The sequence below is a fragment of the Armigeres subalbatus genome, unplaced genomic scaffold (genome assembly GCF_024139115.2).
Source record: "Armigeres subalbatus isolate Guangzhou_Male unplaced genomic scaffold, GZ_Asu_2 Contig803, whole genome shotgun sequence".
In the NCBI taxonomy this organism is placed as follows: domain Eukaryota; kingdom Metazoa; phylum Arthropoda; class Insecta; order Diptera; family Culicidae; genus Armigeres; species Armigeres subalbatus.
This window is the reverse complement of record NW_026943594.1, coordinates 2,127-20,896: the sequence shown is the minus strand read 5'-3', so window position 1 is coordinate 20,896 and position 18,770 is coordinate 2,127. Positions and strand designations below refer to the sequence as shown.

At 40.4% G+C, this 18,770-nt stretch overlaps 1 protein-coding gene across 1 annotated transcript; it reads right to left on the bottom strand.

The window, feature by feature from the left end:
• Positions 1–13,966: 13,966 nt before the first annotated feature.
• On the bottom strand, positions 13,967–15,026 carry LOC134204659 (uncharacterized). Its single transcript, XM_062679439.1, has 3 exons — positions 14,738–15,026; positions 14,228–14,677; positions 13,967–14,166 (listed from the first exon to the last, which is right to left on the bottom strand). Exons 1-3 carry the CDS (start codon positions 15,024–15,026, stop codon positions 14,054–14,056), a joined length of 852 nt encoding a protein of 283 aa, XP_062535423.1. The 3' UTR covers positions 13,967–14,053.
• Positions 15,027–18,770: the final 3,744 nt, after the last annotated feature.

Below are 18,770 nucleotides of genomic sequence, written 5' to 3'. Positions count from 1 at the left end.
AATTTTGCGATATAAACTTTATTTATGTCTTACAGAAGTCGAGATATTGAATCGTTATTTATGAACAACCACCAAGAAATCAGGTTTTTCACGATACTTTCGTCAATAATATATTTTAGATTTTCAAATCGCAGATTTTTTGCAAAGATGTCCGTCGATATAAAAAAAACATAGAACCTTTCGAAGACAGTTTTTTTATTTGCAATACGTCGGATGTAAACGTATTGACGATTTTTGATTCAAAAATGAGCATTTTGACATTAGCTGCATACATTTAGGGGCAAAATAAGTTGGCAAAGGAATTGGACACACAATGAACTCGGACGGTGGCTATCTTCCATAGTTCCAAAAGTTTCTGGGCGAGCGTGGTTCAGAGGTGAGAGCTTGAGTCGAGGCTTCATTCGCGTGATGTCGAGACTTATGTCCAATCGCTATTCACTAAACGCACATCTGTACAGAATAAACCTTACGATGAAATCGATCACGTAGTTTGGTTCTGCTCGGAAAATGACGCCTCCAGAGAGCGACTATTGGATACCCTAGGGGCCCGAGGTAAACAACCCTTCAAGGAAATTCGAGGTGTTTTGGGGGCTCGTGATGCGGTCTATATGAAGGCCATTTATAGTTTCATTTGTAATTCTGACTTCAAAATCTAATTTTTGTTTTTTATTTCTTCTGTCAAAGTTTTTTTTTGTACTGTCTCTATCTCTATGTTCCGTAGATCTCCGTTACTCAGGTCATCCGGAAGACGCTCCCAGTCGAACCAATCCTCGAGCATGACGACACTTTACATCGTTCCTTACGCCAAATGCCCGGATGAGCAGCCGAAATTCCTTGATCCCGAATCCTAAGCCCCGTCCATCCTTAAATATTGTAAACTAACCTTAAGTTACCACGAGTATGCTGCCTCCTATCCCTCTCTTAATAACTGAAAAAATGACATTGATTGTATATATATTACAAAGAAACATGGCTCCGTAAAGTGTTATAAACGTCTGAGTCTACCAAATAAACGAATAAATGGGGCAGAATTTTATTTAGGTAATGGAAAGTAAGTAAGTAAGCAAGTAAGTAAGTTAGTAAGTTGTTGAAGAATTTGTTTATCTTGGAACGCTTGTGACATGTGACAATGACGTTTCCCGTGAAGTGAAAAGGCGTATTGCTGCTGCGAATAGGGCCTTTTGAGGATTACGTAACCAGCTTAGGTCCCGCAGCATGCAGACGAAAACGAAATTTGCTCTATACAAAACTCTGATTCTACTAGTTGCCCTTTATGGACATGAAACTTCTTCTTCTTCTTATTATTGGCATTACATCCCCACACTGGGACAGAGCCGCCTCGCAGCTTAGTGTTCATTAAGCACTTCCACAGTTATTAACTGCGAGGTTTCTAAGCCAGGTTACCATTTTTGCATTCGTATATCATGAGACTAACACGATGATACTTTTATGCCCAGGGAAGTCGAGACAATTTCCAATCCGAAAATTGCTAGACCGGCACCGGGAATCGAACCCAGCCACCCTCAGCATGGTCTTGCTTTGCTGTTTACGTTTTCGCTTCGTCGTGTTGGCGTTATTTTCTCCCGGACCCGTCATGGGAGACTCGGTGGCCGATTGGCTCGCTGGAAAAGTGCCTAAGCGCACTGCTCATGGAGGCGCGGGTAACCCCTCCAAGCAGCTTTTGCAGAGCAACGTGTTCTCTCCGTTGCCACTTGATGACGCCGGCAATTCGCCGAAAAAGAGGAAGGAGCAGCAATCGCAGCTTCCGCAGGTGCAACCGGAGCGGAAGGAGAAGTGCCCGTCCGTGTTTGTGAATGGTGATCCACCGAATTTGCGCCCAAAAATTCGCCAGCTCATCGCTAAAGGGCTGAAATGTACTTTTCGGCTCTGCAGCGAGGGCGTGAAAGTAGTGCCGGCAAACAAGGACCATCATTAATCCGTCGTGGAGTTCCTCGAGGTCCACAAGTATGAGTACTACACAAATGACCACCCCGGCACGAATCCGCTTAAGACTTTGCTGCGAGGACTCCACGACATGAAGGAAGAGGAGCTAAAAGCTGAGCTCGAAAGTTGCGGATTAAAGCCAGTGGCCGTATGTACACACGATCGCTCGTCACGAAAAGACAAGGAGATATCGCGACCAGCTTATTCTAGTCCACCTGGAGCACGGCTCCACCACATGGAAGGACCTGAAGCTGGTCGGCGTTATAAATTACACCGTCGTTGACTGGGAGCGATATCGGCCAGTGCACCGCGACGTTACGCAGTGCACCAACTGCTTCAATTTCGGGCACGGCACCAGGAACTGCCGTATGAAGCCGCGCTGCAACAAATGTGGTGAACTCCATCCGACCGAAGAGTGCGACAATATGGAGGTTGCTGATCCCAAATGCGCCAACTGTGGCGACAAACGTCGGTGTCTTGGAACCAGGCTAATACCTCCTAAGATGTCCAGTGGGGTGGTTCCTTCACACTTGTTCGGAAACGGAATCCTTCTAGCTACAATTATTTCTCTCTTCATTAGCTGGCTATGGGCACAATTCCTTCTTTTCAGTAAAGTTCACATCACACTCGCGGTCACAAATAACAACACTTTATTTACTTAAAACAACGTATTCCGGAACTCTACATTTATTCTTAAACGCTAACATCAAATTTCTTACTACAATGACTACATTTACAACAAATAACAAATTCGGCCGTACGTAGGCCAATACCGGCGCGCTTACGTTCGTGCTACTGGATCGTAGTTAACTAACTAGAAGGGTAATGAAATATATATCACCAACCGATCGTTGCAACCGTGGAAGCTGGACACGAATAGGGAATAGTGAGAATGCGAACTCGCTCTTATCAGCCTCCTTATCTCGTCATCATATCCACCACTGCAATTTTAGGTGGGCACCTCTCCACCGTTCTCGCAGGTAACAGATGGCCTCTCGCTATATCAGGCAGCTACCAGTATTGAGGATAGACGAGAGGTTGTTTATATTTAGTTGGGTGCCTTGCTGGACGGATGGACAGCCTATTGTTCAACATTTCGATTGGATGGTTCGCAGTTGATAAAATTTCCATGGTTGTAGTTATAGGGTGATGCAGCTTCTCAACAGTCGGGCTACAACCAAGGACTGCCCAAAGCGGGCGGCGTTTTTGGAAATCAGGAAGAAGGCCTCCACCAGGTCCCTGCCGAAAAAGAACCGAGTTCCTGCTCTCAACGAGGTGAACTTTCCGACCATCCCGGCTCCCCGGCGAGCGATACCAATTCTTCCACCTTTGCAGCCACACAAACGGCTGGCGGCTGCTGCAGCATCAGTTCAAGCACCAACATCATTCACCAACGAATGGCCCCCGTTTGTCCCCCCTGGACGCGAGCCCCTTCCGGCCGGGGGCGACCCACCGCTCTACACATCGGAGCAGCTAGTTCCGATTTTCACCCAACTGGCAACGCGACTACGCGGTTGCAAAACTCGCTTCGACCAGATCTTCACCCTGGGCATGTTCGTCATTGAAAATGGCTGCTAGAGCGGGTCTGGTCAATTGGAACGCTTGTTCACTAAAGAGCAAAATCATCGAGCTCAGCGATTTCCTTCAGGAGAAGAAGATTGACGCGGTTTTCATCACCGAAACCCATCTGAAGCCCGAGGTAAGTGCAACAATTCCGGGCTTTAGGCTGGTGAGGTTCGATCGAACAAGCTCCAGAGGGGGAGAAGTGGCAATCGCCGGATTCGTCTGGTCCAACGACGAACTAGAGGGCCACTACACCATCCTGAGCCCTGACAGACCTACCCGGTTGACACGGTCCGGGGTCCATGCTACGCTCGACATCTACATCACGAACATGCACGATCACGTCTCCCAGCCGGTCGTCTTCCAATTGCTTAGCTCGGACCACTATCCGGTGGTGGTGGAAGTTGGAACTTCTGTAAATCGGCACGAGCTAACAAGCCGAAACTATCATCGATTGAACTGACAGCGGTTCCAGCAGTGCGTCGACAACACCTTCGATTACGAGGTGCGTCCGGAGACGCCGGAAGGTATCGACCGCCAGCTGTGCGCTATCGAGGAGGCGATCTCGGTGGCCCGTGAGCAACATGTACCGACGGCTCGGCAGGTAAGCAACTCCTTAAACATCGATACACTCACCAAAGATTTGATTCGATTGCGGAATGTCACTCGCAGGCAGTTCCAGCGTACTGGACTGCCTGAACTTAAGGCACGCTGCAATCGAATCACAAAAATTATCAAGGCCGGAATGGTGGACCTCAGATCTTCTCCCAGATTATGCTAAGCCGTTCTGGAAAATGACCAAAGTTCTAAAATCCAAGCCTCGGCCCATTCCACCTTTGATCCCACTAGACAATAATTCCTGGAGGAACTTCCGAAGAAATTCCTGGAAGAACTTACGCAGGAGCTTCGGGAAAAATTCCTGGAAAAACTTCCGGAGGAATTCCTCGAGGAACTTCTGATAAATTGATCCAAACTTCAAAACAGTTTGGAAAACATAGATCATTTGGCTCGGTTATCACTGAGTTTCAAATCGCACGCGTGTGCCCTAATTTTTTGTATGGATATGATTGGTAGCTGTCAGATTTACATCGAGCGCAATTGACCCGGTAAACCAATTGATTAAAAGTCCAGAATTGTGTTGAGAACCGAGAATATCTGGTTTAAGAAAAACTGAGTGGAATATCATACGCATGGGCTCCACGGATTTGCATGATCATGACTGGTTGATCCAAATTCAAGAACAGATTGGATAACCTAGAACATCTGGTGTGCATATATCTAAGTTGCAAATCAAACACGTGGACTCTGCGAACTTATTGATTTGAGATACAGGGGTTAGACAAAAAGGTTGAGATAGGTAAAATTTAGTTGAAATTCCAATCAGCATAACTTTGCGTAGAAAAATCCGATTTTGATGAAACCAGGACCATGAGCCATGAGCCGGAAATAGCCATATCTCAGCGTAGTTTTTAAGGATTCTCGATCTACAGCCAGCATTGATCAGCATATTAGTTCTAGTTTCTGGGGAAAGCATAAAACATGATGGAAGTAAACGTCACATAAAATATCAAGCAGAAAAAAAATGCATTTTTAACATACCCTCGGAAAACCCTGAACATCTCCGGTGGCCAAGGGCCAACCTAAAGTCTTGCATAGGGACAGTAAAGTTTCCGCGTCCGCTGGTCCTAATTTTATCGAAATCGGATTATTCTACGCAAAGTTATGCCGATTTGAACTTCGACAAAATTTGAACTATCTTAACCTTTTTGTCTAACCCCTGTAGCTGTCGAGCGCAGTTGACCTGGTAAACCAATTGATCCAAACACCAGAACAGTTTGGAGAGTAGTTTGGAGTAGTTTTCTTCGACAAAATTCGCATACCATCTTTCTCAGTAATAGAGGTCATTTTGATGTCGCTAGGGATGTCCAGAAGAAGCCTTTTGTTCACACATAGTATAGTCAATGCTAGAATAGTGTTATAAAACATGTTTGAAACCTAAAAGTGTTGTTCACACTGAAATATGTCATATAAAGTAAATTTTACTGTATTTTGAAAAATAAACTTTCCTTAATCAAGCCTCTCTAGGGAAAAAATGAGCATCCCTAGAAACATTACTCATAAGTATGGTACACTGAGAAAATTGTTCGTATTAAATACATTTGTCGCAAACATATTTTTTTGCAATTTGTGGACTCAAATATATGCAATTTGTATCCACATAAATTAATGGAATTTTGCCAATAAAAATGTTTGGAATTTTCGCAGGGTAAAACTAGATGAGAAGGGTAAGACATCCGTAAAAGAATTGCAAAATCGGTCAAAAGACGCCTGAGAACCAGCTGTTTGAAAATCTAGTTCCCATGATTTTTTGATCACGGTATTCATGATGTTAACAGAGCTTCGAGCGAGTGCAAGATGTTACAAAGTCTTGCCTAAAAATTGTTCGCGTGCCTTTTGATTTATCTGCTTCCTGTATATGGGAGGCGGTGTATTGTAACATATTGGCGTCAACACACCCTAGCTCTGCATTCCCTCTCTTTCTACTGTATTACGGTCAACATTCGTAATTTTTTTTTATTTTGGGGCGCTTTTTAACTGCAAAACCTAATTAAAAAGTCAGCGCAACGTCAAAATGTGATGCCAAAATCCCATTCACATTTTGTACACATTGACGCTTGTCAAAACGCCCCAATAAACGAACGGCATTCGCAAGTTGGGGTGAGGTCATGCTCATATTAGCAAACGATCACTTTACTGTATTTCGTAAACTCAACCCTACCGCGAGTCTTTCGGTTCCTTAAATCTAACATTATTGTATAAGAATTAAGGCGAAAACGGGAGGGGGGTCCCGTAGCGTAGTTGGCTACACGTTCGCCTTACAAGCGAATGGTCATGGGTTCGATTCCCAGCCCCTTCACCAAACCCTCGCCAGTCACCGGATCCGCAGCCTATACGGTGTCGTTTGGGGTACGCGCCTTACCGTCACGGCTGCCTGATGACGACTGACAACTTGTTCTTCTCGGAGACATTCCTCCAACGTTACCCGGATAAATGGCAACCGAACAATGCAACGATCAATGGATAGACGACATGGACAAACGGACACAATGGACTCACGACGAGATGGACTGGCACCGACAACAACAATGGTAATGGAAATCTGAAAATAGATTCTGTGTGGATTCTGTATGTAAGAACTCAATAAAACACAACTTGATTGCTTGGCGTTCAGAACAAAAGTGCTTTATTCATCGCATTGGGTTTCTATGATCATTCTCATAATTCATAGCTTAGTACATCCCTCCCCTAATCAATATAAAGTAGGGTAAATGATATATTTTGGACATGTACATATTTTGGACAAGCCTGAGCTTCTTCGATCAATTTTAGATAATGTGTAGGAAAATTTTTATCGAAAGTATGATCATTGCATACTTTTCCCTCAACTCTAGCGGCTCCTGATGAGAATTCACAAATCAACTATTATTTATCTTTGAAATTATCTAAAATGTAAAGCTATCTACCAAAGTGCCTGCTGGATGCCAGTATGCAGGAGAATATGCATTATAGGACTCTTCGTAACATGCACCTGAAACACGTTTAAATTGGTTCAAACGGCAATCTTGAGGTCCGGCGGCCAAAGTTAGATTGTAATTGACATGCTAACATATTCCAATCGCTTAACATGCACTAGAGACGGGTGAAAAAGGAGTGACCAAAATGAAGTTATGTTTTTATTCATCAGACATTTATTGGTCACCCCATGTACAGTACATGGATGAACCATTAATTGCCAACTTTCAGGCTGTTTTCAATGATATCGTCAAGATTGCGAAACAATGTTAATTTCTGGTTTATTCTATGTCAGTTAAGCAAATAAATGCATTTAAATGAATGTGGATACGTGTAGGTAAGTCATACCATCGAGATCTGTAGGTGGCCATTTTTAAATTGGGAGAAAATGACTCTGTCCAAAATATATGCATTTTCCATGTCGAAATTATATATTTGATGTCCAAAAAGTAAATATTTTAGTTCGCAGTATATCACAGTTTACACCTAGTAAACGTAATTTACTCAAAAATTGGGCAATGGAGACACAAGACTAATCATAGGTTATGAATTTGGATGAACCTAGTGGTTTTCAATTGTTTTATACTATTCAATCTCGATATATTTTCTAATGAATGTCTTGCGCTTGTCCAAGATACATCATTTACCCTATTTTATGAAATTATTCAATTTAATTTAGTAACATAATCTTTTAGATATTCTGGTTGTCGATGCTTTCTTGTAATACGGTTGCGTATCGGGCCACTCTTGGACTCGGTAGGGTTTTCAGATCCGTGCGTATCTTGATTCGAAGTAGAAGGTCCGTGCGTATCTTGATTTGAAGTAGAAGGTTCCTGCTTTGCATCTACTAAATGGTCTTCATGTTTCAAATCGTTGAATGGACTGCTGGAAATAAAGATCTTTACATGGTTAACGTGTCTGTCGAATTCCACCCCAGTGGAAAGATTTTTTAATGTTAGACGAGTTCCGTTTTTCTTCAGTACAACATGAGGTTGTGGATCGAAAGTGGGGAGCAAGCTTATTTCGTTTGATTACATTCTTGATCACATGATGATCGCCGACATCGACAGTAGAACTTTTGCTTTCCTCCTCTGACTTCCATAAATCTTCCCTTTCTCCTTTCTCTTTCCTATCCACATCTGTAACTTCTTTCCTGATATCGTGCCCTTTGCGTTGAATAAAATATCAGGTACTTTATCCCTCAAATTCCGTCCAAATAGAAGTTTCTCTTTGTGGTGATAGTTTAGTGATCGTATGTGGTGTGTTGCGGTAAGCTAACAGAAAATCGTACAGATCATTTTTCCAATCCTGCCCATTGCAATGCTGATTTTTCTCACAGTTTTGAGTAAGGTTCTGTTGTGGCGTTCTACTAATCCATTTTGAAACGGCGCATATGGAATTGGAGTGGGTCAGAGTTATTCCAAAAGTTTTACAGAAATTAAGGCGAAATCCTCAGATGCGAAAAGGAGGCCCATTATCACACACTAGTTCATCAGAGTAGCCAAATCTTGCAAAGATTGTTCTTAGTTTGAAAATCGTTGTTTTAGCGGTTGTTGAAGTCAAAATTTCAATTTCAGGATATCTTGAAAAATAATCCTCTACTACTAGCAGATGCACCCGTTTGTCACTTCTGTGAAATCTATTGCTAACTTTTCCAAGGACTATCCGGTAAAGGGTGATCTAAATCCATGGGTTCAGTAGTCGGTTCCGGAAACCAAAAAGACAACCTTGACATGAATTTACGTATTCCTCTACCATAGTGTCAATCCTTACCCACCATACTTTTTCTCTTAATCGTTTCTTCATTGCTGAGCTTCCTAAATGAGGTTCATGTCTGAGATTCAAAACCTTCATCTGCAGACTACGTGGAATAATTATTTTCTTATTTTTAAGGATAATGTCTCCATCCGTTGACAGATCATTTGCGATTAATTTGTAACTTGCTAGAGTTTTCGGCCATCTGCGAGATGGGTATGGCATCCACTGCAGAAGCTCTGTTAGCTCTACGTCATGTTTAGTAGCTTTGATAATTTCGTCAAGCGAGATAGCTATAGGGCAAATGTCTGTTGAAATTAAACGAACTACTCTTTCACATTCCTCATCATAGCTTTTGTCAACATGGTTCCGGTATCTTGGCACAATCGAGAAAGAGTGTCCGCAATGTTTGACTTCCCTGGTCGGTACAGAACTTTGTAGTTGTACGACATCAGCCCGAAGCTTCAGCGCTCAATTCTTGCGGATGGCTTAACTCTATCACCAAAAATTGAAACCAGGGTTTATGATCAGTTATTATCCAGAATGGTATCCCATAAAGATAATGATGAAATTTCTCCGGAGCCCAAACCAGCGCTGGTGCTTCTTTCTCCGTTTGTGCATAACGTCTCTCTACTTCCAGAAAGTGTCTTCGAGGCATAGCAGATTATTTTAAACAAACCATTTGCAGTTTTCTGATAGAGAACCGCACCTAATCCTACGGGACTTGCGTCGGTTTCAACAAATGTCTCTAATGTAGGATCAAAAAATGCTAGTGTATCAGACCGGCTCAGCAAATTCTTCAGCTGGTTGAATGCATTCTCGTGTTCCTTTGTCCATATAAAAGGAACTCCTTTTCGAGTCAATGCGTTAAGCGGACTCGATAGAGAAGAAAAATGTGGTATGTGTCGATTTATAAATGTTGCAAGTCCCAAGAAGCTTCGAACTTCCTCGGTGGATCTTGGTTGGCGAAACTTTTTGATTGCCTCCAATTTTTCTAACGATATCTTAACTCCCTCTGGAGACAGATGGAATCCAAGAAACTCTAATTCGTTCGCACATTATATCGTTTTTTCATGGTTCAAAATCACGTTATGCTCTTTTAATCGGGTTTTAACCAAAGCTTCCCTGACTGATAATGTCTCAGCGTCTGGAGCATGGATCAATACATCGTCGATGAAAATTATGTTTCATGGAAAATCTCCTAAAATGGTTTCCATGCACTTTGAAACAACTCCAGGGGCTGCCGATAGACCAAAAACTAACCGTTTATATCGTATTAGACCTATTAAAATGTTGTGCTTTAAATTTGTTCGGATTATTCCCAGTTATAATTCAAATCTTACCTAATGGCGAAATAAATGTAGTTATATAGCGGCAATCTTCCCGCAACATAAGTTGATAGAATGCGTGCTTAATGTCGAATTTCGAAAACACCTTACTGCCTCGTAATCTGGCGGTCATCTGTTCCATAGTAGGTAACGGATGTACTTCCCGAACTATGGCCTTATTAGCTTCACGCAGATCAATAATGATCCTTACCTCGTTTGAACTTTTGCGTTTTAACGACTCATAGAAACCCATTCGCACGCCCTCATTCAACCCGCTCGATTACATCTTGGCTCATTAACTCTTTAAGTTTTAGTATGGTGATCTCTTCCAATGGAATTGGAATACGACGATAACCTTGTCTTTACAGGGGTATGGATTTATCAATCTTTATAGAGGCACACATGCCTAAATATTCAATTTGTGGAACAGTGGTTAACAAGATCTTTTAGTAAACTTTGATTATGTTGTTTACCTTTGATAGATGGAAACGTTTCATTTCCCAGCGATCTCAGAAATTTCACCACTCCCCTAAACGTTCCACCGTTTGTCCAGAGAGGAGTGAATGTTTCCCATCTTGAATAACAAAGAAGGTTGTCCGGCAGGATTGCTCTCCCACTGCGATCATTGCGTCTACCTCTCCTAAGACTATCAACGGTTTATTTGATCCGTAGGCTTGAAATATTTTATCGCTTCCCTTTCTGATGTCGTAAGCTTCAAATCACTCGTCTATGCCGAGCACGTCCTCATCGGCTCCTGTATCGATGATAAGTCGAAGATCGACCCCACCTACTGCGGCGATTGTTGTACGCTTTCCGTTCAGGTGAAAAAGTTCTCGAATTTCCACACTTTTTGTGACATCATCAACTTCCCGCACGAACTTCGGTTTTGGATTTGCATAGCTTCCATGATTTTGTTGATCTGACCTTTGCTTCCGTCCTTCAATCGACTTGGGCTGTCTTTGAAATGGTTTCTTTGCCCCTCTACAACAACAGCGTGCATAATGGCCTAATTTGTTGCATCTGTTGCATCGTGATCCTCGAGCTGGGCATTAAAGGATCTACTGACGGCCTATGATTTCCCGAACATCTGACGCAAGACAATTTCTTCGTTCTGTGTACATTGTCGGCGTTCAGGATAAGCATTGACTTCAATGTTATCAGGCGATTTGAATCGAATTTTCGTGGACCTGTTTTGAAATATTTCTAAGAAGGTTGTAAAATAAACATAGTTTTTTTTTAATTTACCTGTTGGTTAACAGTTTCATACGTGCGCCCAATTTTCAAGATTTCGTCCAGTGTTGTGTCACATTCCAAATATTTAGGCTCTCAAGCTTGTCGTCATTTTGAGTAGCATAAACAATTTGGTCCATAACCATGCTATCTACTTCATCAAATGGAAGCTTACACATTGCTGCTTGAGTTTTCCAAGCGTACACAAACTGATCCAGTCTCTCGTTTGGACTGAAAGTCATTTGTCGGAACTTCAACCTTTCGTAGCGTAGAGACATACGTGGGGAGTAGTAGTTGTCCAGTGCCTCCATCGTTGCACGATATTGGTTGTCCATCAAATTATCACTAACGACAACATCCTTGGCGATTTTCCTGATGTCAGGTCCACCAAAACATAATAATGCCTTATGTTTTTCGTCACAGTCATGTACTTTCTTTAAATCCAAATAAGCCACAAATTGATCTCTCCATTCCTCCCAACGGGAATTGGTAGATCCGGGTCCGTGTTCGCAGAATGGCGCAATATTATACGTTAACTGCAATATACGAAGGTCTATCACATGTGTAACAAACCATGCAGGTTTTGCTGTTTCCATGGTTTCGTATCAAGGGTTATAAAACAAATCTCGAGCAGCTTGTGACCGACTTCGAGATTGTTTTACTTTTGCTATAGTAACCTTTTTCTGTTTGTAATTTTTCTCTCTGTATCTCCAAATAGACTAGGATAACGTATATCCCCTTTATTTGGTATCAGAAACGGACTAGAATTTTTTTATAATTCCCTTCGTTTCTTGCTAGGATTAGACTGAAGCTCTTAGCACTTCCTATAACCCGTACAGCGATTTGGAATACGTAGTTCGTTTCGCTTAAACTTCCATAGCAGTAGACTAGAACTCGTAGTTCTCTATACTGAATGAATTTTTTTTCTATTATGAGCTGGCTTTTCGCATTAGGAAACCATTCTGAAGCTGAATCACAATTGCTCAATTTGGATTTGCTAATACACTAACACTGAACCTGTTCTGTTCTTTTTTTTTTCTTACCGAAGACATCTTGAAAGGATATATAGGTGAAATTTATTTCCTCTTGATGTTTCTCGGGGTTCGTCCAACAAAGCAAAGTCGTTCCTTGAAGTCCTCGTCGCCAAATGTAAGAACTCAATAAAACACAACTTGATTGCTTGGCGTTCAGAACAAAAGTGCTTTATTCATCGCATTGGGTTTCTATGATCATTCTCATAATTCATAGCTTACTACACTGTATAGCAGAATACCACAGTAGATCTCGGCACAGTAGCGGTTAAGTAACACTGAGTGCCTAACAAATAAATAAAGGAAAAAAAAAGGCGAAAACGGTAAACTAAAATTTGGAATACATGATTTTGGCTCCGTTATGCCTTACATATAACATATGAGCTTACTAAGTAAACTGCGATAACGATTAAACGATAACCAAAATATAACCTTTTCGTACCATCTTAGAATAAGATTCCATTCGGATCCCGATTGAGATTCCATTCGAATCCAAAACAAGATTACATTACAAAAGGGGGTTGCATTCGAATCCCAAATGAGTTTCTTTTCGAATTCCATTCAAATCCCAAATCCATTCGAATCCCGATTGCAATCCATCCGAATACTAAATGCATTTCATACTGTAGTTGATAAGATTGGTATTAGAAGTTATGATAAAATTATTCTATCAAAATACTATTATCATCAATTTATTGAGTAACACGAATCAACGTGTATTGAGCTTATTTGAGCTCCATGGTATCGCAAAAATGTGTTCAGAACGAATCGACGATGGAAATCAGTTTGCTGAGCATTGTTGTGGATAACGGTCGAGCTTAGAAACCTCGTCCGGTCACGACACATACGAATCCCACAGCGGATTCCATTCGAATCCCAAATGAGATTCCTTTCGAATACCAAATAGGATTCCCTTTGAATCCCAAACGGGTCCATACGAATCCCGAATGGGATGCAATTTAAATCTCAATTGGAATCCCATCATAATCCTAAATTGGATTCCATTTTTACTCCAGAAGGGATTCTAAACCCGAGCAAAGTTTGCAAACAAACTGATAACACCTTTTGGTTATCAATTTTGCGAAAACTCAGTTTGTTCTCATTGTGGTCGAATAAACAGCCAACATAACACAATCAATAACAATAAATTGATGCTGTGAAAACATTTTAATAGCTCACATTGTTATCGTTATGAACAACTTGATAAGTAAACTTGTTATATTAATTTATTTATTCAACATCACATTATGTTATCAGGCAGATGTTCTTGTCAAACAGTGATAACGGGAATTTTACGGAGATTTGATAACAAGTTCTGTTACCAACATGATATTTGTAGCCACCACTAATTAGGGTGCTTTTTCTCCTATTTTTGTAATATGATGCGTTGAAAATAATGAAAATATCGCGAAAAATAAATTATAACAAATTTATTGATTTCATATTCCGGATGATACAGATATTTTTGAGTTTAGAACGCTTACCAAACATCTTATTATTTTCCTCAAAATAAAAAAAGTCCAATTTTTTGACTACATCAACGCTTATCTGGTTAAAACAAAATCAACTTCACGACATGTTAAAATTATCGCTGATACCATGGAATCCTTAAGAAAAAATAAAATTGAATTAACGCGAAGCGTTTGCAATGACCCTTGTCATCAGGTGGCCTACGCCTTTGTAGCACACGTTAGCTGCTACAGCATCATCGCGTAGGAAAATACGGCGCTCGTTTAGACGTCCTATAAACATAAAATAATAATATTACGAGATTGCAATAAAACCAAAAACTAATCTACATACGTTTTATCCACTTTACCTTCACCGGGTCCAGTTGTATTTTTCCTGTTTCTCTGTTCACTTCGTGGTTCATGGAGGGCATATTCTCAGAGGACCCCATATCGCTTTTCTTTGGACGGCCGGGGGGATTGTTTGATGGGCGCCCCGTTACTGAGCGTCCAACCAAACCATCTGGGAATAACTTCATCATGAGGAACTTCAGGAACAAATAGTCGCTGTCACCAGCTTCATGGGACAATCGTATTAGAACTTCACAATCCAGAAACTCCTCTTCCTCCTCATAAAATGGCTTCTCTGGCCTTGGTAGAAGTTTCGATGTTAGAGAATCTAACAGCCTCGTGTATTGAGCTTTTAGCTGAGCGTTCTCTAAAAGCAATGCATCCCTCTCTCTCCGCAAAGATTCCATCGAAGCTTTATGTTTCTCAACCTCGTCAGACTTTCCACAAGAGCAACCTAAAAGACAAACAAATAAATTAATAGATGAACTGTTCTTGAATTGGAAATAAAAATTACCTGATTGAGCATCCATCACAACTACACCCGGTGACGATGCGCATAGTGGATTGGCATTCTCGTTAAGGGACTCGATACGTACGATTTTGATCGTATTATCATCAACATTGATATCAGAGACCGACGGAACTGTCTCCCAATCCTGCAGCAACTGCTCAATAGATCTTCGGCGGCCATAGGTATGCAATAGTGGCCCCAGAGTTGGTACAACCGATGTTTGACTCATTTCAGCATCAACCTCTTCGGAATTGGAATAGAAATCAAAGTTTTGCTCCGAGAGCGTGATCATTTGTGCACCGGAAGGTCCAGGTGGAAGGTCAATTGACTCCGCTTCGTTTTTTTGCTATATGTTAAAATTTTAAATAAAACTGTATTAGAGAAAAACACTAATCTACGTCGTGCTATTTGGGGGAACTTTTATAAGAGTCACACAAAAAGCAAAAAGATGGGATCAGGTTGTAAATTTGTCCAATTTTGGCGTTATGTTATCGGATCCTTCTTTAGAGGTTATGTTTACCTTCAGCTCAGGAATCGTTTGGGCAACGAACCATGCGTTTTTATTCGTTGCCTTTTTCAAAAGATTTTTCTTTGCCGCATTCAACCTTCTTCGAGCCATCGTTTGGCACACTATTTAACAATTATACTGTTTAACAATTATAATATTTAACTTTTAGATTAAATAATAGAATCACTGTAAAACATCGATGGCAATATGACATGTGGTCAACCGAAAAATCTCGAAATATATAGAGTAATAGGGATGGCTATTATTTTTTCATTACCGAATATGTTCGAAAATACAAGATCGATTACCTTTATTTTTTATAATCGATGAAATAAAATATGGTATGAGTTTATATCGGACAAGTGAATTGAGCAAGTCGCTTGACTTGAACGTCAATTAAAAGTCTACACACTTTAGTTCAACTCACTTGGACGAAAAAAAAAATAGCCGGAGAGAAGGTTAAGTGACCCACGCTGGCGCTGCGCACCGAGCTGCCGACTATTGCCTCTGGCCTCCTAGGCAGAGACCCGAACAACCCACTTCTTGCGAAGGGGTTGTCGCCTACACTACTAGGGGCCATCCAGAAACCACGTGGTCATATTTTTGAAGATTTTGTGTGCGTTTGTGCGTGCGCAGGTATATGCAAATTAATAGATATATTTCTCGGAACGTAGCATTATATTTTTTACCGAATAAAAGAAAGGTTGTATACCATCTCTTGGATTTTTTATATGAAGTATGATACCTCACAGGGTGTTCCTTTTCCCCGAAGACATTCAGTGGTTCGCAAATTGAGAATAATAACATTTTAAATTTGGAAATAAGCGCTAGTTATGGACCCCCTAACGATTGAAATTTTCTTCAGATGCTTCGCTAAAGTAAGTTGCTTAACCTCTTGTCATTCTGTGGCATCAGATTGCACACAGAACACACAAAAACATTCAGTTCTATTTCTACAATCGAAGGAAATTCAAACTCATTTTTGCCTTTCTCGTACAACAGAGTTGTACTGAAAGGCTATCATTTCACTCCAAGAACGAACTTTTTATAGAAGACCCGGAGACCCATAGTGTTATATACCAATCTACTCAGCTCGACGAGCTGAGCACATGTCTATCAGTCCGTCTTTTTCTTTTGACAGGTGGAAACAACGTTTAGATTATTTGGAGTGTGTATAATTCCCATTGGTCTCGAAAAATTTAATCAAATGCGTGATTTTAGATTATATTTTGATCTGCATGGTTCACGTCACAATGTCGAAAACACCCTCTGACGATTATTTAATATTAATAGCACTCACGTTCTTACTGCAAAGAGCAGCGCGAAACATTTTTTGTTAGGGAATCAGAGGCAACGGAAACTGTCAAAACGTACGCAATCGTATCCATTGTGTGGGGCTCTTTAGAACTTTAGAAGTGCAAACGAAAGTGCGACATATAATCCTGATTTAAAATAAAATGCAAAATCGATTTTTCTCACATCGATTTACAAAAAATATGGACATCCCTACAACCTTCTACAACAAGAATAACATTTAATACGTATGTACAATACAAGGTACGCTCCTACTAGAAATGACATTACAACAGTGACGTCACACGACTGAATGCAAAAGAAATCCATAAGCAACCGCATGCATTATAGACTAACGCAAAATGGACTCCTCCAAGAAATTATGACGTTTGAGCATAATGAACGCAAAATGAACTTTTGTTCGAGTGGATCGCTCAAATGTCAAAATCCGTCAGGTGAGTGAATTTGGTGAACCCCTGCATAAGTCTATCTCGGTTTATTCAAGCGCCGATATTGGTGACGTCATATGAAAATAAATGTTTACATACGTATGTGGATTGCCTTGTTCTCCATATACCGTGACATCAGCTTCTACCAGCAACGGTTTTATTCATTTTTATTAAATTCTACCCTCAATTTTAGTTATTCAGTTAATTAAGTTCTATTATTTTTACATCTGATAAAGCGTATCTCTCAGGAAGTAAACGTTTTAGAATGAGTGAACGGCGTAATAAACGGCATTACTTTTTATCAAACGAGTATGACAACAAGAAATATATAAATATATCTTCTCTTATATATAAAAATGAAATGGTCTGTGTTCGTATCCGCATAACTCGAAAACGGCTGGATGGATTTTTTTCATTTCTTCAGCAGAAACATTCGTTATAGTTTCCGACGGGTTTATATGATATTTCCTAATGGGAAAATTACGAGCAAAGTTGAGCAAACCGTGAATAACTAAAATTGTGATGCGAACTTTGCATGGACAGTTTGCACATTCTCGCCTACTATGCAGGACAACGTCTGCCGAGTCAACTAGTAATATATAAATATATACAAATAATAACGATCAAGTTTGTTTAAGAATACATAATTTTGAATGAAGGCCAAAGCAAATTTTTACTTACAACCTGAGCTGGAAAATTTCAGTCAGCTTGAAATAGTGACTCCCAAAGCATGTGCAAAAATGGTACCGGACTGTGTAGCTGAACAGTCTTGTAAGCAGGATGAAATATCTTTGATTGGAATTCAGAGTGCGAATAGTGACTCCAATGCCGATGAAGACTTATATCAGGAAGGAACAGAGACATCAGGTGATGAAAACGGGACGGAAGCAAACGAAGCTGATTGCCCAGAAATAAATCTCAGTGAACGATTCATACTCAATGAGGTATACTTTCCAAATAAATATTTATAGATAACCGGTAAATGTCGTATGTTGTGATAATTATGCTATTCTATAAAAAATATAAGAAAGTCTCTTTTTTCAATGCCTCTACATTCCAAATGGGAACTTAAATTAATTTTCAACTTAGTGTGTTATTAGTTAATAAAAATTAGAACATTATTTTGAGATTTTAGTGGAATGTCTTCTTTAGTTATAAGACAGTTTTAATACAAGTGAGTTTATAAAGCTTTTCTATGCCTGCCATTGCATGAGTTTTACCATGTGTGGCAGGAACAATGGATTCACAATAATAGGAATCGAGAATAATTCTCTCCAGAAAATATCCTAGACCGGACAGATAATCAAACTATTAATCTTCATTGACAATCCTATGTCTTTACTTTTGATTAAAACTGTTCTATGTTACAACAATTTCGACACCTAGACGGTGCAACATATTTTTAGTTTCAATGCTCAATGTAATTGGTTGTTTTTTAACTTGATTCTTATTTTTCAGGGATTTGTTGACGGAAGCGCATCGATGAAATTCAATTCCGATTTGACCGCAGCTGAAGTCCGTTATATGATTCTCAATTATTTCATCAAGCATCGTCTCACGCAAAAAGCTTTGGTAGATCTCCTAAAAATGTTCAATGTAATGGCAGGATCGAAATTATTCCCAGAATGCTTCGAAGCATTAAATGCATCTTTTCCTGACCCGTACAACTATTCGAGGGTATACTACTGTACAGTATGCCAATGTAGACTTGGAAAATCTACGCCAACCAAACATGATGTTTGTCCGATCGCTGAATGCGGTGGTAACAAATTTGATTTTTTTATAA

Excerpts from the sequence above, each read along its gene's own strand:
- LOC134204659 (XM_062679439.1), bottom strand. The coding sequence starts at position 15,026 with ATGATCACGCTCTCGGAGCAAAACTTTGATTTCTATTCCAATTCCGAA. Across the intron at positions 14,678-14,737 it reads TGTGATGGATGCTCAATCAG|GTTGCTCTTGTGGAAAGTCT; the intron begins GTAATTTTTATT and ends TTTGTCTTTTAG. Across the intron at positions 14,167-14,227 it reads GAAGGTAAAGTGGATAAAAC|GACGTCTAAACGAGCGCCGT; the intron begins GTATGTAGATTA and ends TTATGTTTATAG.